Genomic DNA, 21058 nt, shown 5'->3' on the forward strand with positions numbered 1-21058 from the left:
GTATTTTCTATAATTTCTGTTTGACTAACATTTGTCCTATTATAAAAAGCCTAGAGGAGTTAGACTGTCATCTGACTTGCTTTTCTTCTGAATGCTTCTTTTCTCTGGGGAAAAAGAAATGGATGAAATATTTGACTGCCCATGAAAGTACAGGTGAGGCTGCTGTGAGTTCAACCTCATGACTACTTGTAGGTTCACTTTTTTTATGAATTACTACGTGTATTTCTTATAGGTTTTAATTGATATTCGATTTCAAGTAAATATGAAGTGTGTTTTTTCAAAAGGAGTCACTAACTTAGAATTATTTGCTTGTATAGGAAGCTCAAAGTTTTTGAGAAAAAAAATGCATTTAGTGAGGGAGAAAAAAAGAAGCAGAACATTCAAAAATGAATATTCAATGTTATAAATTAAGGAGGTTATGTTTAGATTGAGTAGGATCCGATTTTACCCACAGACCATATAGAGGTTGCAAACGTGATCTTTTAAATTCTTTTCTTTCTAATGTTTGTTATTTTTGAGAGAGCGAGAGACAGAGTCTGAGCAGGGAAGGGGCATAGAGAAAGAGGCAGACACAGAATCTGAAACAGGCTCCAGGGTCTGAGCTGTCAGCACAGAGCCCGACATGGGGGTCAAACTCCAGAATGGCGAGATCATGACCTGAACCAAAGTTGGATGCTTAACCTACTGAGCCACCCAGGCGCCTCGCAAACATGTGATCTTTGACCTATATCTGGGCCACAAATGTTTTTTTGTTTGGCCACTCTAGTGATTTTAAAAACCTAGAATATTTTATATAAAATCTGAATTTAGGCTTCTCATGATTAGTCAGAGGTTCTGGCACCACTGGATACAGCATTCCTTTATAGCAACAATTGGTTGGAGCCAAATAGCAGTCAGGAAAGAGCCCAGTCTGCCTTGGTGTCCAGAAACTTCACCAAGAGAGGGGACTGTCTTCTACAGTGGAGTTCATGTAAGGAACAGTGCGAGATAGTTAAAGACTCAGGAAGGGAGTTCTCAGAGGCAGGGTAATGTTTTATTTGAAAACATCATATATATATTGAATATTTAGGGATGATACATTACTGAATTTTCCAGATTATTAAAGCAATCTTTCTATGTTGTAAATTTTAGAAAGAATGTTTGTAAAAATGCTTAATATATGCCTTTTTTAATGGTTTAGGATTCTTTTCATGAACACAAATAGTTGTATTCTGTGTAGTATGATGTATGAAGTAAGACTTGGATTAGGATACCTCCAGATCCCTTCCAAATGACTAGTGTGCTCAGTTGACTGTGAGTTTTTTTGTGTTTATTTAGCTACAAATGTCTTATTCTTTCTAATAGGCTTGGAAGTAAAGTATATTAGGCGTTGTGACATTTCTGAAACTCAAGGATTTTTTTAAACTTACTAGTTTATAAATATGTTCTGGATGGTTGAGGGTGGAAGTAATCTGACCTCATAAATAGCAGATTATTTGTATCCTTTTTGGGACATGGAATTGTACCCAATATTTTTTTTCTTTCAAACACAGACATCTTTTTCATCGAAAAAGTGGGTTCTGGTTGTTTCTGTTCATGTTGTCACATTGCAAATAGACTGAGTTTTAGATATTTTTCAATGAATTTTTGAGAAATTCATCAAGTAATACATAGGCACAAAAAAAGTAATTACTTCAAAGGTGATACTAATGGCTTTCTCAGTTTCGCATTTGAATTGGCCTAGGCTGAACTGCAAGAATAGCGGAACTTGAAGAATACAGTGTTTTCGATGGCCTTTACTACTTGTTGAATGCTTATACAAATAGATTGATTTTTTTTGGTTTCGGGCTAAGGAAGATCTTTTGAAGTAGATAGTGTTTGTAATATCAGGTTTCTGCCCAAGGGAATATTTGTTGTCCTTACAATACTAATTGTAGGCAGTTAACAAAAGTTGGTGGGAAAAAATTAGGAATAGAGGCTTTATGTAAAAAAATTTTTGGTCCACTGGTAAGAGGCTGTGTCCTTTGTAACATCTGTACTTTGGAATTGATATTAGTAATAAGAGTCACATGACCCAGGCTCAGTAATTTGTCTCTGGACTTTCCCAGTGTAAACCTGTACAGGTAAAATACAAGACTTTACCTGTAAGACTAGTAGCCATTAGATGTAGGGATTTAGGGAAGAGAAGGAAATAAAATTATTAAATGAATGCACATGATATGTTTAATTTATCTTTTGAATCTTTGAAAAGATGTAAGATACCTTAGTAATTTTGTATTAGGGTACAATTTTATTACCAAGCTGATACTTGCCTTAACTCTGAAGCAAAATATTTATTTACACAAAGCACCAGACTCCCTGCCCCTAATAATTTATTTTGGGGATTTTTACCTCAAGGAGACAGCCTAGTAGGCTAGGAAAAGAATGGTTAATTGGTCTCAACAAGGCAAAAATAAGTCAAGTAAAACCAAGAAGTCAGATTAAGGCAAGAAAAGTGAAATTGAAAGTTAGAAAACAGTGTGGTATATATATGGAGAGGATTGGAGTGAGAAGGGGAAAAAGGTTCACCCACACTTTGTTATTTCTTGTAATGAGAGGGTAAAGTGGCAAGGCTTTAAATATAAATGGCTTTGGAAGTAATGACAAAAAATGGGAGACTTCAGGTAAGTAATATAGCACTCAGCTTGGTGCTGTGTACTCATGTGAGTTTGTTTTGTTTTTGTTTTAGTTGGTGAAAGAGTATACGTAGTTAGGAATTAAGCATAATTATTTTTTACAATATTTGCACTCAATAGGAATTAGGATAATAGTGTACAAAGTTGTGGTGTGAGGTTGTTCTAGGATCTTCCTGCCTACAAAGGAGAAGAAAAGTACAGCATGATTTGTAGGAATACATGATTATTGACTAAGTGTCCTAGAAGGTTGCTGTGTGAACTGACAAGTTTTGGGAATGTTTTTTCATTAAAAACTCAAAAAGAAGGAATAATGATTGGGACTATTAGGGACTTATCCCTAATAGCCTGTTTTTCAAGAAGTCAACTTCTAACGCTTTGTTTTACTTACTGGTTCTCTCACTGGACTGAAGGAAGAGCATACTGATGTAATATATTACTAGTTAATGGTCTTATTAACCTTTGTTATTAAGTAAAAAGCTACAACTAAATTAGTGGCTCTCGAATTGTTTTCTCATGGAACTTTTGTGTCTAGTCCCTCAGCCAGTACCAAGGTGCTGTATTAAAACTATGCCATGCTTTTCTTAATTATCCAAAGAAATTAATACACTTTTCTAAATGTTTTTTTTTTGTAAATCATTCTAAAACTTTGATAGTTTGTTAACTTAATTTGTACTATAAGGTGATTCCTGATTTAGAAATAATAGTTATTTTATATTTAATATTAGTATTATGTTCGTCAAAGAGCAGGATGACTTCTAAGTGCTTCACCACCTGATCTGGCTTGCAGTTCAGTCATCTTAGTAAAAATAGGTTCTCTTCAAGTATTCTTTGAGGCAGGATACTTAATGTCTCTGAGGCTGTGGCTTGCAGGAAGCTTAGAATGCAGTAAAAGCACAGGCACTGAATTAGCAGACCCATGATTCAGATTCCGTCCTTGCCGCCTACTGGCTCTGTGAGTTTAAACGTGCTGCTTAAACTCAGCCTCAAGTTTTGGTTTTGTTCAAGTTTGGGTTTGAAGATTAAATGAGATACAATGTATGTGAAGTGCTTGAGCCATAGTATTTGGCACACAGTAAGCACTCAGAATATGGTATTTACACTGAAAATTGAGGGAGATGACAAGAACCCTGAACCTTGAGTGTCCCCTTATCCCTAATAGTCTGTTTTTCAAGAAGTCAACTTCTCTTTTTTTTTTTTTTAATTTTTTTTAACATTTATTTATTTTTGAGACAGAGAGAGACAGAGCATGAACAGGGGAGGGGCAGAGAGAGAGAGGGAGACACAGAATCTGAAACAGGCTCCAGGCTCTGAGCTGTCAGCACAGAGCCCGACGCGGGGCTCGAACTCACGGACCGTGAGATCATGACCTGAGCCGAAGTCGGACGCTTAACCGACCGAGCCACCCAGGTGCCCCTCAAGAAGTCAACTTCTAACGCTTTGTTTTACTTACTGGTTCTCTTACTGGACTGAAGGAAGAGCATACTGATGTAATATATTACTAGTTAATGGTTTTAACCTTTATTATTAAGTAATACAACTTTTTAACAGTTTAAATTGATAAAAGAAATTGCTGATTGATTTTTTAAATGTTAAATAACTCGTTTATTCATAAAAAAAATGAATTTGTAAACTTAAGTCCAGGTTTGGCAATAGCCAATTGTGGGGTAGTTTATAGAATGTATATGCTGAGCATTTGCAATCTACTATTACAGGCTTGACCCTATTGAGTACAGCAGTATTCCCCAGCCAGCAGGCTAAAAATAGATTAGCTTACACATCAGTTAGCTATTAGATTATTTTTAATGAGTTCATAAGAGTTCTGTATGCCATTTTAATAAATTTCAGTTTTATATTTTCTGAATTATTTCAGACCAAAATCAACTAAATAAATTAAGGACGGCTACTTACATGTTGAAATATATTTCCGTGGAAGTGCTAATAGAGTAATATTTGAATGTAGCTGTATTTTCATTACACTGTGTATTCAGATGACTGTATATCTCCCATGACTGTATTCTCATGGGCCATAAGGACTCATACTCATTGGGTCTATTAAATATCAGTCAGATGATTAAGAATTGTGGTATTTCCCACATGAATTACCATTCTTACTTGATGTGATCCATTATTCTTTACAACTGAAATTTTGTGTTTAGATGACAGTAATCTTTTTAAGAGCTGTACACACTTTTTTTAAAGCTATACTTCTCCCACCCCACCAGTTACAATTTTAACTGTGAACATATAGAGGTGAAACAGGACAAAAAATAATCCCTTAGAGAAGAGTATTTTTTACAGGGACAGAGTGATGAGTAAGGGTAAGAATTTTAGAAAACTAGTACTCGATGTGCATAGCTTTTCCCTGATACTTTTGTTTGACCTGTATCCAACTTCAAATAACATACACATTAAGTGAATATTAATAAGATAACACTTCATTTGGTTTACCAAACTTTTTAAAATATTCTTTACCAGGAGGTTCAGCAACGTCAGATGACCATGAATTTGATCCATCAGCTGACATGCTGGTTCATGATTTTGATGATGAACGAACATTAGAAGAGGAAGAAATGATGGAAGGAGAAACAAACTTCAGTTCTGAAATAGAGGATCTTGCAAGGGTAAATAACAGTAAGAGCTAGAGGATGAAGTAGTTAACGGCTTTTTTTGCAGATAGAGGAAACATTTGAAATTTTCATTCTCTACCTTTGTTTTTGGGGAAGAGTGGTGTTACATATAATTGATAGTGAAAAATTCTATGTGGTTGTAGGTGAGATATTTAAAGTTTGAAATGAAAGGCATTTTTTAAAAAAAGGAATAGCTATTATGTGGAATAGAATTACTTGAGTAAAACATCACAGTTATCTGGTCAAAAATAGGCTATAAAGGTATGCTGAATTTCCTCTTACATACCTCTGTCCTCTCCCAGTTACTGACCTTTTACTCGCACCCTTTCAGAGCCAGAATTAAAAAAAAAATTTAACGTTTATTATTTTTGAGAGACAGAAAGAGACAGAGTGCGAGCAGGGGAGGGACAGAGAGAGAGGAAGACAGAATCCGAAGCAGGCTCCAGGCTCTGAGCTATCAGCACAGAGCCCGACGCGGGGCTCTAACCCATGAACCATGAGATTATGACCTGAGCCAAAGTCTGACGCTTAACCGACTGAGCCACCCAGGCACCCCAAGCCAGAATTTCTTAATAGTGGTCATCATGTTTCTCATTTCCAATTTATTCCATAAAGTACTCTGGATAGTTTCTGTCCCCTCCTATCAAGATGACCAATGATCTTACTATTCTATTCATCATTTTTCTCTCTATTCTCAGCCATATTCAACAGTTACTGCTTCCTTTTATTTGAATTCTGGAGTACCCTACCGTCCAGTTTTTCTTTTCTGTTTGTTTCTATTCAGTATCCTTTGCAGACTCCTTTTCCTTCACCAAAGGTGAATTTGGAATTTAAATTTAGAATTCCCAATTCTCAGTTCTGGATTTTTCTTCTGTCTATAAATCAGTGCGCCTCAGAATGTAGTATGAGAGTCAGCTGCTTCAGAATTGCTCATAGACTTAAGAAATGCGGGTTTCTATGCCTCTCCCCAGGCATATAATTAGAATCTCTGTGGGGTGTATACACACCAAATTTGAAAATTACTAAATTAGGTGATCTGTTCTAATCCATTCCCATAGTGTCAGTATTCTCTATTTTTCTAGCATTAATATATTCCCTATTCCCAATTTTGTTTAACCTCCTGCTTGACATTTCTGCTTGGATATCTCCATAGACATCTTTACATTTTAAATGTCCAAAGCAGAACTGTTGATTGATCTCCTACTTCCTCCATCTGTTCCTTCCCTATCTTCAACATAAAAAATGGCACTGTTTTACCTTATTGCCTAAATCAGAAATCAGGAAATCCTCTTCCTTCATTCCTAATACTCAATCCTGAATAAGCCTGTCATGTCTTTCCACAAAGATACCTCTTATCTGACTGTTGTTCTATCTCTGCTGCCACTGTCTTGCCCAGGTCACCATCATTTCTAGCCTAGCCTATTACCATAGCTTCCTAAGTGGATTCTCCATTTTTAAAAGAGGATTCTCCTCTTTTACCATTCTTTCATCCGGTATATTTCTATAGTAATCATGATGGTATTTTCAAAATATTAATGCAGTTGTGTCAGCCTTTTATTTAAAACTGCAGTGTCTTCCTGTTACGTGGGAAGAAAATCCAAACTCCTTGACCTGGCCAGCAAGGCCCCTGTCATGCTGTTACATAGCCACACCAGGTGCTTCTGTTCTTAGATGTGCTGTTTCTTCCTGCTTCAAGGCCTTTCAGCTCCTTCCTGCTCCTTGGTATGTGTTTTCTGAGGCTGGTTCCTTATCCCCTTAAGTCTGGGCTTAATGTTGCTTTCTCACAGTGACCTTACCTGTTCCCAGTTAGCTTTTTTTTTAATCCACTGTACCCCATTCAATGCTTTCTTTATAACTAACACAATTTGTAATTATATGTTCGTCTCATTTATTGTCTGTGTCCTCCTTTAGTTCCATGAGAGGAGGGACAGTGTTTTATTTATTCCTGATACTAAGCAAGAGTGGTCAAACTTTTTGGATGAAAGGATAAATCACTCTGGTATGCTCTTATTAAAATGTATTGTGTATATGATCTGCTACACCCCATGACAAAAAGAACATACAAAATAAGTAAGACGTAGTGTCAGCCTTTACACGTTTAGAGTACATAATATTTTGGAAAAATTAATTCCTGTATAGTAATATGTGTTGCCGAGTTTTAGTTTTTATATTGCACATTTAAAGAACTAGAAAAGGAATTCTATTACTATTTAGTCAAATCTTGTCAGATGGTCCCCTTTTGGATCTTTTAGTAATTAAAACTAGCTTAATCCACAGTGCCTAAGCAATTCAGTGTTTTATTGTTTTAAGCCAGAAAACAATTGGTCTTAGTGACCATGATGTATAGTTGTTATAAAAGCTTTTCAAGAATGGGTTAAAAAGCACTTGAGGAGCCTGGAGTCAAAACTGTTCTTTACAAGAGGCTAGAAAGTCATTCAGAAGACTGTTATAGTTTGTTTGAATGATCTAGAACCTACGTGAACATCAAAGGAAATGGTTGATTTAGGACTCAATCGCAGTCACTTCATATATTCATTAAATGGAAGGCAGATATTTGCCTGTATTTCACAGAAACTTCTATCACTTTAGGTATATTTTCATTTCTGAATAACCCATCCATGGGATAACCCTGAAAGGAGGAAAATCTTATATATTCCATTTTCTCACACTCTACGTTGCTCAAATAATTAAGTAGTCACTCAGGAGGAGATAATCAGTACAGGTTGTGTGGTAGAATGATTATTGGTTTTTTGTGTTTTTTTTTTTTCTGTTTCTGAAAACAGGCTATTACATTTAATTAGTACAAAATTGCTAATGAGCTTTGCTAAAAGTTTGGGCGTGTTGTTGTTTCCTATTTCTCCTTTATTCTGCCTCCTTTGGTCTTTTACAGCCTCCCCATATTTGCTTTCAGGTGACCCTTCCTTAGGAAAAAGAATTTAAAATAGAATTTTTTATAGAGGATATAGAAAGGAAGAGAAAGGGGAGCCAATCTTCTATCATTCTCCTCAAACAGGCTGTCTTACATCTTTTCAGATGCTTCTAACTTTTCCCAGAATAATTAAAATTTAGGTTTAAGTTGCACATAATTACCAATGCTTTCATCTGTAACCTGCAGCTAAGCTAGTTTAGGGCCAATATGTTGTGTTTCTTAAAGTTATAAACTTTTTAGGTATGAACCAAACCAAACTGGTTTTTGTTTTTATTTAAAAAATGAGCCAGATTTTCTCACTGATTACTGATATTCTTTTATAGAAATGAAACATTACAGTTCTGTCAAGAATCAGTTAGGTGATTTTTTACCTGGCATGTTAGTTGTATGACATGGACTTCTGATGTAATTGTGGCAGAATTTTGACTAGCAATTCATTCAGGAATTGTCAGTAATTGCATGGCGTGTAGTTTTAAGTTCATTCAGTTTGAAATCTAAAGTTTTAAGGAAAAGTAGCTTTTCATAGAAGAAGCTTTGATGTTTGTTGTTACATTTGTACAGTTCAATACAGGCATGAATCTTAATATAAAATAATTATGTAAGTTCAGCATTTGAATATTTTAATAGAATTAGATATACAGGTTAGAATTTATAGTGGTAATCTTAGAAGGGGTATCAGAATCGTTCCTGTAGTGAATATACTTTTGTTTGCTTGAGTAGCAATATGTAGGCTGGCTTAACTCTGTTTTTCAAATGTACTCTTAAAATTCAAAGTCTTGTTTTGAATGGCACAAATGTAGCAGTCTGTTTGGGAGAAGGGGGATCAGGATCAGCTATATCTTTACGTATTTATCTGTATTTTTTTAAAAATCATGTTATAACAATATTATACTTAATACTCATTTTGAAGTGCTAGACACATAACCATCTGGTGAATCTCCAGAACTGGAAAATAAAGATTAAAATGTGAGAGGGTTTTGTGAAGTGTACACATGACAAGAATTACATAGAATAAAAAGGAACCCCAGTGTGGGAGTTCTAAAGAAAAGTTAACTGCCTCCATCCCTTTATAGTTTATCTTATAGTTAAGCCCCAACAACCCCAAGAGGTTGTTTGCCTTAGGAACGGTCTGGTCTCTCTAGTCCAGTCTGGATGTGTAGTCCCTTATGCCATCCTGGCTGGAAATCAGTCTCTTTCCTCCTCCTTCCCCTCTTCTTTCAGTAGCATTTACTGGTAAATTGGTTGTGGTACACAGTATAAGAAGCGTACTGTGTCCATCCAACAGATGACCCTTGAATATCCAATATCTGCTGTCTCCTGCAGTCATTTCTAAAAAGACTAACATGAACGTGGCTGAGAGGGACCCACTCCTCTATGGCTTGCAGATGGACACCACTCCAACCTTAAAATAGTGCTATAGTTATTTGGTATCTTTACTGTTTTGAAGTTAAATGGCAGATAGATAAAATGTCTTTTGAAAACATCTGTTCTTTTCACCTCCAGCTAGCCTCCTTTTAGGTTATGCAGACATGATTGCTCCTCTTTTTGTTATCGTGCTTAGTCAACTTATTTCTTTTTTTTTTTTTTAATTTTTTTTTTCAACGTTTATTTATTTTTTGGGAGAGAGAGAGACAGAGCATGAACGGGGGAGGGGCAGAGAGAGAGGGAGACACCGAATCGGAAACAGGCTCCAGGCTCCGAGCCATCAGCCCAGAGCCCGACGCGGGGCTCGAACTCACGGACCGTGAGATCGTGACCTGGCTGAAGTCGGACGCTTAACCGACTGAGCCACCCAGGCGCCCCTCAACTTATTTCTTAAAGCACAATATGCAAGTATAGTCCATGTTCCTGTATTTTTATTCATTTTGTGCTATGTCCATATCTTCCATATATTTCATTCATTCATTCATTCATTTATTGAGAGAGAGAGAGACAGCGCGCACTTGTGCACGCGAGCAAGGGAGGTGCAGAGAGAAAGAATCCCACACAGGCTCCACTCTGTCAGCGTTAGTACCCAACATGGGGCTCAGTCCCATGAACCGTTAGGTCATGACCTGAGCCGAAATGAAGAATCGGACGCTTAACCAACTGAGCATCCCAGGCACCACCCCTTCCTTATATTTCTTATTCCTTATATTTCTCGGTTTTGAGGAAGGCAGTACATATGCATGTATATGTAAAGGTACTGTGAAACATTTAGTCAGACTTCCTGATTCAAAACTCTACTGCAGGTGTGTGACTCTGGACAAGTTACTTAATTTCATTAAGCGCCAGTGTTACTACAAGGATGATATACGTAAAACATTTAGCATAGTGTCCTATGTGATAATCACTCAATAAATCTTAGTAGTTTTTATCATTCATAAAATTCTCAAAGGTACTTGTAACCCCCAAACTGTGACGTTCCATTCTACTTGACCCATAATTTTTTCTTTCACTTTGTTTCTCCCATTTCTATACTTACATACTACATTTGTATGGATGGTAATAAGACACTACTACTTTCTTGTGGTGTTTCAGTTTAACTTGAGGAAAGCCCCTTAGTACCTTATGGAACATAGACTTTGACCATATAAGTTAATGAGAGATTATCTGGAACAGGTGACTGGCAGACCCCAGTATAATAATGTGCTGAGTCAGCCACATTTTATTCAGCTTTTAGTCTTTTTTCAGAGACAAATGGCAAGGAACATTTGTTTTATAGGGTATCATTACTGTTTATATCAGTATTTTTGGAGGCAAATAATAGAGATCCATCTTGAACTTACCTAGACAAAATAAGGAATTTAATGTAAGGCTCATGTAATTTTAATAAGGGCAGGGAGATATCTAGTCCTTAGGGACTCAGTGCCACCAAAAGATATTTTCTGTTTCTGCTGTTCTACATGGTGGCATCCTTTTTAGACCAACTTTGTTTATATGCTGTCAGTTTCCAGGTCTCCAAGATGTACTGCTTAAGATACTCTATGTTTTTTTAGCTGCTGTTAGTACAAATCTGGAAACAAACTATGGCCAGGCTTGGGTCACGTGCCCATTCCAAACTTATGGCCAGGAATGCAGTGATTCTAATTGGATCAGATGCTATGTAGTCCAGAAAGTGAGCTCTCAATCAAAATACATGCTTGGAATGGAGGAAAGAACATTCCTGAAAGAAGATGAATATGGAAATAGAAAGAGAAAGGATTTGAGGGGGTGGGGCAGACAATAAATTATCCTTACAGGGTACTTGTTAAATGCTACGTACATCCATTAGTGCATAGTAGGGACATAATAAATGCTACTTGAATTTGAAACTGAGGATTCCTCAGCAAAATTGATTTTGGTTTTTATTGTAGTACTTGTAGCTCAGTGTTTGCTGCAAGATCTTCACTTTATACCTTAGTTCAAGATATTTTTTGAACTAGATATTCAAGATATTTTTTATACTAATGTCAGACTCTGTCTTGTATTCCTCAGTCAGTCTTGATTGTTGTTTACTAACTTGTTGCTTACTAACTTGGTATTAGGTGACAAGAAATTAAGTTAAAAGTCAATACCTAAGCAAAAGCATAAAACCGCTATATCCTTTCTTCTTAATATTAAGCAAGCATTTCCTCAGTGGAATAGGCAAGGATATTTTGTTTACACGTGATAGAACCCAGCTAAAATTAACTTTGAAGTTTATTAGAACTTTATTGGTTTTAATTTATTGTTTTTAATATTTCTTAGAACTGTTTTAGAAGTCATATGAATGTGTATCTGGGAATAAGGAGTGTCTAGAACAGAGATTCAGTGTCACCAAGACCTCTTAATCACTCTTTACTAATGGTTAAATCCTGTTGATTTCTTCAAGGTCTCTTGAGTTTTTTCTCTACCACATCCACTAATTTAACTAGTTTAGGCTCTAATTATACTACATGTGAACAATAGCAGTGGATTCCAACCTAGCTCTGTCTCTGGCAAACTAAATCTTTCCCTGCCAAAGTCCATCTGGAACATTTTGTTATATGTATAATCTTCCCTAAGCCCTTGTAGTGTCAATCACTGCTCAACAGTTACTCTCAAATGCAGTCAAAAGTAGAGTGTAACACTTCCTACTAGATACTAAGTGAAACTAGAGAAAGGTAAAAATACAAGATCGAACTTATTTTAGTTACTACAGATGCCTTCTGCTCTAATTAGGGTAACCTTGTATTCATTTTTGTTTCTGTACGTGTGCGATAGTCATTTCCTCTGACTTGAGTGACTTTTCTTTATCTGTCAGTTCTGTTACTGTTTCTTCACATTCAGTTAGGTCTCCAAATGTATTGTGACCAACCACTTTCAATTCTCCTCCGTTCTCTGCTTAGTCAATATTAGCAGTGTTGCTAAACTTTCCTTTGAGAAATGAAAAGTGAGTCACAGTTCTTTTTTTTTTTTTTATTTAAAGGGAACTTTTTTATTGCTTTTTATGTACAGAAGACTCAACATTTAGCCCAGCTTGGTGGCCAGTTATTTAGCCTTTGTCTTTTCTAGCTTGGCAGTGTGAGCTACTGACTTTGCATCTAGGATGTTGCCTCCCCAGTAACCGCAGATCTCATCATATCTGTCATGGTAATTGGTCCTGATGGCTTCCACCAGCTTGGCCAGAGCTCCTTTTTCTTCCAAGTTAACTTGTGTGAAGGTGACAGTGGTGCAGGTCTTCCTGTGGACCAAGTAGCCCAGCCTGGCCTTCCCCTTGATAATGCAGTGGGGAATCCCCATCTCACAACGCAGGACAGTCAGGACGACAACCAACTCGGGGATCCACAGCATGTGCAATCACTACCAACTGAGCCTTCTTGTTTCTGTTAAGTTGGTGACAGTATTAACCCCTGCTGGAAGGACAGACAGCCTCTTAATGGGGACATCCCCTTTGTCAGCAGCTTTCTTCTCAGCCCGGGTCAACAGTCTCTGTTTTCTTCTCTTTCTTCATCTTTGGTCTGTATTTATGGGTCAGCTAAAGCAGTTAAGTAGCTCTTTGGCAGTCCGAGACATGGGTGAACTGGTTAATCCCGTGAGGCTCTTTCAGACATTGATAGAGACTAGCCCTTTGCTGCTGCAGTTGGATGTAGCGGGGCCATTTGACAAAGCAGGTGGGGTTCCTTTTGGGCTAAGTACCCTGTCTGATACCAAAACTCTTGAGCCTCTTCTCAAACAGCAGGTTGACCACCTTCTTGGCTTCCTGCTTCCTCATGACAGCAGGGGTTGGGGCCACCTTCTTCCCTTTAGCCTTCTTTCCTTTTGGCATCTTGGATGGCTGGAAGAGAGCTCAAGTGAATCATACTTCTTAAATGCTTATCTAGGAGGAAAAATTCTTGACCTAACCATGGAAATGAGATATTCCACGTTCCCGATAGTAATTAAAAAAAAACCCAAAAAAAACAAAACAAAAAAACTGTTCCATGCAGTTAGTATGTCACCTATCCTTTTGACATATAACTGACCTGGGTTAACAGATGTTAGTGATAAGCCTTATTAACAATAATAATCAAACTTTATTACCTCTCACTGGAAAGGAAATTTGCAGGTATCTTAGACTGTAAGATAAGTGGTTCTCAAGGTAGTCTCATACCAAGAGCATCAGTATCACCTGGCACATATAAAGTGCACATATAAGTGCAGATACTCAGGCCCAACCTCTGCCCTACTATAGTAGAAACTTGGATGGGGCCCAGCACTCTGTTTTGATAAGCCCTCAAGGTGATTCTATTGCCCTCGAATATAAGAAACCAAAGCTAGAAAGCCCGCAGACATTTGATCGATAACCTACCTACTTTGTATGTTCTTTCAAAGTATCAGTTAACTCACTTCTAAAAATCAGACGTAATAGCAGTCTATATTAGGGAAGTTTTAAAGATGAGATATTGATGAAACAAACTCTTCATGAATTCTTAAGGTCTGTGTAAATATTAGTTGCAAACTTAACGCTGAAGCTTTTTTGGTGCGTTCTTGTTCATAGTAGTGACTGCCATTGTCAGACCTTCTAATTTGTGGTATAGAATGAGTTTATGGAAAATACGAGCTGGGATTAGGTCTAGGTATTATAGAAAAGTCTCTCAGGGCATGAGGTTTCTTCCTGCTTGGTTTTCTTGCTTGTACATAAAGGTAATAAACTGTCCCACTGGTGCTTTTAAAGATCTGTTGAGATTGCATAATACTCTTCCTTTGCTCTTGTTCAGAAGAGAGAGAATAAGATAGTGGAATCAAAGCACTTATCACAAATGTGCATATAGAAGACACTTTAGGGCGGCTGTTTGTTATTACTGTGTATACAACCAACCTTTTCTGTAGCTTTCTTTTATTCTACTTTCTTGATTTTGAAGTTCTGTTTTAGTTCTTAAATCCTGATTTTCTAATTCCAAATTTCTGTGTCCTGTACCAGGTCCATGGTACGTGGATCTCTGCATGGATTAGATCCTTGAACACCTCAAGCACTGTTTGTGTTATTGCACTTTGAGAAACACAATAGGAGATGCCAGTTAAGTATGCCAGCTAGTCATTCAGCTGGAGTGGTAGTACCTTACCTGTTACAGTTACCACTTTTCAGGTTGTGGCTGTTGGGGGTCACCAGGGCTCTCAGAATTGATTTCTCTTTTAGAGATAGATTCACAAACTAATATATAGCTAGAATCTCCATTTACAATGTGAAATACCCGTGTTAAAAATAATTTTCTTCCTACCTCTTTCTATAAGAAAAATTTTTCAAATTATAAACAGTAGTTGCTTCCTGCACACAAATTCTGAGTGATGAGAGTTAAATGTATGATCTAAGTACTTAGTGTCATCAGGTTATATCATCCAATCTGATTTATCCATCTCTATTGGAACACTGTATGTAACACATGGGCAACTTCTTTCTGTCCATGAATAATGCTGCAAGACTGCTGGAGAAATACAAAGCATGTTTTGTTTCATGGTTGCCCTTCTGGTAGGTTCAAAACTGCCTATTAAATTTTTCTGAGAGAGGTGGAACGGGGGTTGTAGAAGGAGGGTGTGCGTGAATGTGTGTGTAATATGTTCAGGTGATTTGGATTACATTTTTTTTAATGTTTATTTATTATTGAGAGACAGAGAGACACAGAGTGTGAGTAGGGGAGGGGCAGGGGGGGGAGACACAGAATCTGAAGCAGGCTCCAGGCCCGAGCTGTCAGCATAGAGCCCAACGTGGGGCTCAAACTCACAAACCGCGAGATCATGACCTGAGCCAAAGTCGCACGCTTAATTGACTGAGCCACCCAAAAACCCTTACATTTTCTTTTTATAGTCAAAATAGTCTCCTATTTCCCTGATACTTTATATCACTTGATTACTGATTATTAGAGTACCTTCTATAGAACACTTGATTTCATTTCATTGCATATGGATATTTCTTCATTTCACTCTCAGGAGGTATGTTTTTTATGGGTATTACTGGCTGAAGCAGTATTCTAAGGTACTGAAGAGTGAGTATAGGCTTTTGGAATTAGACCTGAATTCTGGCTCTACTGTTTGTACCCTGTATCATTTTGGGGGAAGTTGCTTAATCTGTGAGCCTGAGTTTCTCATCTGTGAGATGGGGTAATGTAACAGTTTTGTAAAATAGATTGTAAGGATTGCATATGACATGATTTTACATGATTATAGGTAACCCTAGAAAAGAATGTATGACTAATGTAATCCAGTATTATTCTTATATTATCATTATTGTTTCTTTTAATGTGTTTGTTTCTTTTTGTTTTATTGTTTCTTATTGTTTCTTTTAATTTTCCCACTCCCAAATTGTATATGGTACTCCTAAGTGTATCTATACATAGTGTTAACTGTCAAGCTACATTTATTTATCGCACAGAAGAACGGTTCTAATTCTAAGCCAGTGTTACTTTTTTTTGTTATTGTTAGCAATTAGAATTGATCAGTCTCTTATAGAAATTCTTGAAAGGCTAGGATTTTCCTAGGCTTCAGAATTATTTTGGCTCACCTTGTATGATTTGAGAATTCTCGATACAGGTCTAAAAGTTTTCTGTGTGGAATGAAGGCTATAGATGTGTGAATTACAGGAAAATGAAATAATCATTTATTCAGAAGTTAACTTTTTATTTGGTCTATTTAGGAAGGAGACATGCCAATTCATGAACTTCTCAGTCTTTATGGTTATGATAGTACTATTCGACTCCCTGAAGAAGATGAGGAGGAGGAGGAAGAGGAAGAAGAAGGTGAAGACGATGAAGATGCTGATAATGATGATAACAGTGGCTGTAGTGGGGAAAATAAAGTAAGATTATACACAGTAATTCTTAAGATTGTAGTCTTTATTCTTGTTGCAGTAGTAATTTACTAATATTGGAAGTTGCCTGGAATCTACTCCTGAGAAAGTAATAGTTTTATCTGTGTCTTTGTGCATTTCTTTTCAGTGTCTCTTGTAAGTAAATTTGAACTAACTTAAAAAAAAAATACTGTTTCTAAGTAATAAAATCTAATTGGTAGTTCTGTATTCAGTTTTCTTATTCTGTTTTGAAATAATTTGATTTATAGAGAAGCTGAAAGATAGTATAGAGTGTTCCTATATACTTTTTACCTGACTTCCCTGTTTATATCTCATGTAACCATGGTATATTGTCAAAAGTAAGAAATTGGCACTGGTACTATTAACCATATTAATTAATTAAACTATAATTAATTAAACTATAGACGATTCAGACTTTGCCAGTTTCTCCACTAATGTCCTTTTTTCTGTTCCAGGATCCAGCCCAGAATACCATGATGAATTTAGTGTATTTATTTTAGTCTTCTAGTTGTATTTGGAATACTGTAACCTTTCATCTGCAACAGTTTTCCTTACATCTTAAAGAAATTTAATTTTTTTATTCTATAGGAAGAGAATATAAAGGACTCATCAGGTCAAGAGGATGAAACTCAGTCTTCCAATGATGATCCGTCACAATCTGTTGCTTCTCAAGATGCCCAAGAAATAATCCGGCCACGTCGATGTAAATATTTTGATACAAGTAAGTATCACTGGTTGCTGTGTGGATAATTTTTACCATTTAATACATGATGGAAAATTCCATTTCTTGTTCACTCATCTGTTTGAATTCATTTACTCTGAAATCTCGCTGAACAGTGTTAGGTTTTGTTCTAGGCTATTAGTTTAGCAGTGCTAGGGCCCTTTTTGTCCGTGAATAGATTGCAATAATTGTTGCATCACTGTACTACTTGATTTTGAACGTGTTCCTTTTTTTCCCCCCAACGCTTCTTTCAATTTGGTTTGTTTCATGGTCATCTTTTTTTATTTCTCCTGGTATTTTCCTCGGTGTTAATTTTCTACTTTCTTTGCCTTTTAGCCTTTTTTACCTATATTCATAAATATTGCTTTTTTCTAATCCGTGGTTCCTAGTTCTAAAGAAGTGGTTTACTCTTGAAATGATAATATGTTTTATACGGAAGATCTTCTAATTTTACTACAGTTGTAATCTAGCCACAGATGACCAGTAGTTGAGACATTTAATGTATGTATCTTGAATATTTGCATGCTTCATTTGCTCCATGGTATTTCATTCTAAGCAGGAATCATTACCGTAGGTGACAGCTCTTTGATAAGAAAAAGGCAAGCATTAGTGTTATTGGTTCAGACTTGTGGTCTAAATTTCTATACTTTATTTAAAAGACAGAAAAACACTCGAAGAACAACCACCTGTCATGAAATGTGTGGTAATGTAATAACTGATTAAACATGGCTACTGCTTCGTGTGAAGGATTTCTGTTACATACTTAGTTTGCAAGTGAATGTAGCGCTGCTAATATTTTATTGTGAGTTTTACGCACTGAGTCTGGGTGGCTCAGTCAGTTAAGCGACTGACTTTGGCTTAGGTCATGGTCTTGCAGTTCGTGGGTTCAAGCCCTGCGTCAGGCTCTGTGCTGATAGCTTGGAGCCTGGAGCCTGCTTCAGATTCTGTGTCTCCTTCTCTCTCTGCCCTCTCACACTCAAACATTAAAAAAAAATTTACTGTGAGTTTTGATCAAAGATCTGGTCCACTTGAAAAGAAAGTGTATCACTATAAAAAGAGATGGGTTAATGAAATTACTGTGTTTTAAGTTTGGTGAAAATCTGGTGTTTTTCCTTTTTCTTCTTAGATAAATTGCCAAAGTTTGGTTAAAAGTGGGATGCTAAGTGACTGCATTCTAAAACAATATTTATTTCATGATCTGGTATTTCAGTTGTGATGCATGTATGCATGAAAGCTATGTATATATACTGCCTATCTTAGCTTTTCCATAGGAAGATTTAATTTCTGAATGTAATTTGCCCTTTTGAACTTTGTATGCCATTTTACAGTTGAGAAGATGCTGAAACATGTAGTAGGTTTTAGATTTCCTATCCCAGTATGTAAATACAATTTTACTCCAAATGTAAACAAACGGCAGCTTGCCTGCTCTCAAGAAAACAGAGGTTGAGGAGAATGGAGGTCTTCATACATAGCCTCCCTTCACACTCCCACAGAGTGTTGCTAAAAAGTTCTCAGTATCTCAAGGAGCACTGATTGGAAACCACTGTTTTTGTTTTATCCAAATCTTCATTTTATTAGGGAAGAAATTGAGCTCCTATAATTCTGTCACCAGAACCAGAATTAGGTTCAGGAACAGATTATCTTGACTCTAATTAAACTTTTTTTTTTTTAATTTTCGTAGGAAATAATTGTCTAAGGATGCGGTTTTCTAAGATTGGAATTATCCTAGGTTTGTGGATTGTTTTCCTGTTTTAAACTCATAGGGTATTATTTGATTAGAAATATCTTGGCCCTATTCTGCAGATACTTTCAGGCATACTTAAATGTTCGATGGTAGATGTAAAAATAACATACAGCTAGATATACAGATGTGGACAGGAAAAACAATCATTTTATAATTTTGTCTTATTTATTCTAGATAGCGAAATAGAAGAAGAATCTGAAGAAGATGAAGATTATATTCCATCAGAAGACTGGAAAAAGGTAGTTAGAGCCATATTTTCCCCAAGTTTAGGTAAATTAACATTAAAAACAAGTATAATTATTATTTTACTAGCTCTATATATTGATAAAGTTGAGGTAAGCCCTTTTTTAAATGTTTGGAAGATGTTCAGATTTCCTTTTAATATATCAAAGTAAGAATACTTATTTTTTTACAAAATAAAATAATGGCATAGAAAGAATTGGACTCTTTTTGAGCAAATCCATCTCAAACCAAGAACAGAAATTGAAATTTCGAGCTAGTGCCGATTTAGTTTTTTGTTGCATTATAAAAAGTATCACAAGTGAATGTTTTTTTAAACTTGGGAAAGCAGTTGAGGCTTTGGTTTTGTTAAAGTGGCTTTGTTAAATAATTTAAATTGTAAGTTTTTCCATCACATATTAATGTGATATTTACAATTCAGAGTATGTTGGATGAAGGAAGGGACACATTTGAGCTTCTCTATAGCTATCCATAATAAGTTAATTTCTAAAGTGAATCTAAAGATTATATATTGACATAAGTTTTTAATTATAAAACTATATAACTGTACAACTTAATTTTACAGTAAAGTAGAAGAATTAAATTTAAGCTGTTGCAAAGCAGTTGAACTTACTAGGAAAATATGTCAAAATATCATGTAGAATTGATTAGAGCAAATCATTTATATAGAAGGATGATACCATTCTTTCTTTTTGTTTTTCTTTTTTTTTTTTTTCCTAATGTTTCTTTTTTTGAGACAGAGCGAGCAGGGGAGGGGGCAGAGAGAGAGGGAGACACAGATCCAAAGCAGGTTCCAGGCTCTGAGCTGTCAGTACAGAGCCCGATGCGGGGCTCAAACTCGCAAACCACAAGATCATGACCTGAGCCGAAGTTGGCCATTTGACTGAGCGACCCAGGCACCCCTCTTTTTTTTTTTTTTTTTTCCTTTAATGTTTATTTTGAGAGAGCCTGTGCATGCCAGGGGGAGGGACAGAGGGAATCCCAAGCAACTTTCAACACAGAGACATGGGGCACAGTCTTCTGAACTGTGAGATCATGACCTGAGCCAAAATCAAGTGCTGGATGCTCAACCAACCAAGCTCAGGTGCCCCGAAATGATGTCATTCTTACTGAGACCTATCACTGTGTTTTGCTGTTAAAAATTACATTGAGCATTTTTTGCTGTTCTTTTTCCTAGGTCTGATTTTAAATTTAGCGCATAAACAATCATTTCTTTGGAAGCAGAATAGCTCTAAACATAAAAATCAGTGGACTGGCTATACTTTTTAAGTCATGATTGTTTAATTATTTAATTAGTTAATAGTTTTGAGTCTTCTTGTGGCTTTGTTTTTTTTGTTTGCTTTTTTTAAGTTTAAAGTTTTTTGGTTTGGGATGCTTGGAGCAGACTTAAAGAGCTGACACCTTGGTAATTAAAATAAGAGAACATCTTATACTTTTTTTTTTTTAATTTTTTTTTTTAACGTTTATTTATTTTTGAGACAGAGAGAGACAGAGCACGAGCAGGGGAGGGTCAGAGAGAGGGAGACACAGAATCTGAAACAGGGTGCAGTCTCTGAGCAGTCAGCCCAGAGCCCGACGCGGGGCTCGAACTCACGGGCCGTGAGATCATGACCTGAGCCGAAGTCGGACGCTTAACTGGCCGAGCCACCCAGGCGCCCCGAGAACATCTTATACTTAAAGAGTTTCTATTAGGAAGAATGAAGTATTCAAATGAACTTGGAGTGGGCTCCCAGGTATTGTGGGCTTCAGCCACAGTTGGTCCATTTCTGGGTTTCCAAGGAGCTGTTTAGAAGACAGCGATACCATTGTGAGTTAGAATGGTAAGGGAAGTTTAGCTCAGTGCAGTATGTATTAATTTGAGTGAAAGATGAATGAAAGAT

General features: G+C 36.5%; 1 protein-coding gene and 1 pseudogene across 14 annotated transcripts in view; one reads left to right on the top strand and one right to left on the bottom strand.

Annotated features, from left to right (window-relative positions):
• The window catches only part of MIER1 (MIER1 transcriptional regulator), a 61622-nt gene that overhangs the window by 15368 nt on the left and 25196 nt on the right, over window positions 1–21058 (top strand). For 6 of the 14 annotated variants that reach the window (XM_040470568.1, XM_040470572.1, XM_040470569.1 and 3 more), the window contains 6 exons: window positions 117–153; window positions 5130–5275; window positions 16300–16461; window positions 17062–17194; window positions 18876–18923; window positions 19113–19177. In XM_040470568.1, coding sequence (XP_040326502.1) covers window positions 117–153; window positions 5130–5275; window positions 16300–16461; window positions 17062–17194; window positions 18876–18923; window positions 19113–19177 — 591 coding nt within the window. The remainder of the gene's footprint in view (window positions 1–116; window positions 154–5129; window positions 5276–16299; window positions 16462–17061; window positions 17195–18875; window positions 18924–19112; window positions 19178–21058) is intronic. The other 8 variants (XM_040470571.1, XM_040470575.1, XM_040470576.1 and 5 more) reach the window with 3 other exon arrangements.
• On the bottom strand, window positions 12455–13464 carry LOC121027275 (60S ribosomal protein L7a-like; annotated as a pseudogene).

This window comes from Herpailurus yagouaroundi, unplaced genomic scaffold (genome assembly GCF_014898765.1).
Source record: "Herpailurus yagouaroundi ecotype Mexico unplaced genomic scaffold, PumYag 77, whole genome shotgun sequence".
Taxonomy (NCBI): Eukaryota; Metazoa; Chordata; class Mammalia; order Carnivora; family Felidae; genus Herpailurus; species Herpailurus yagouaroundi.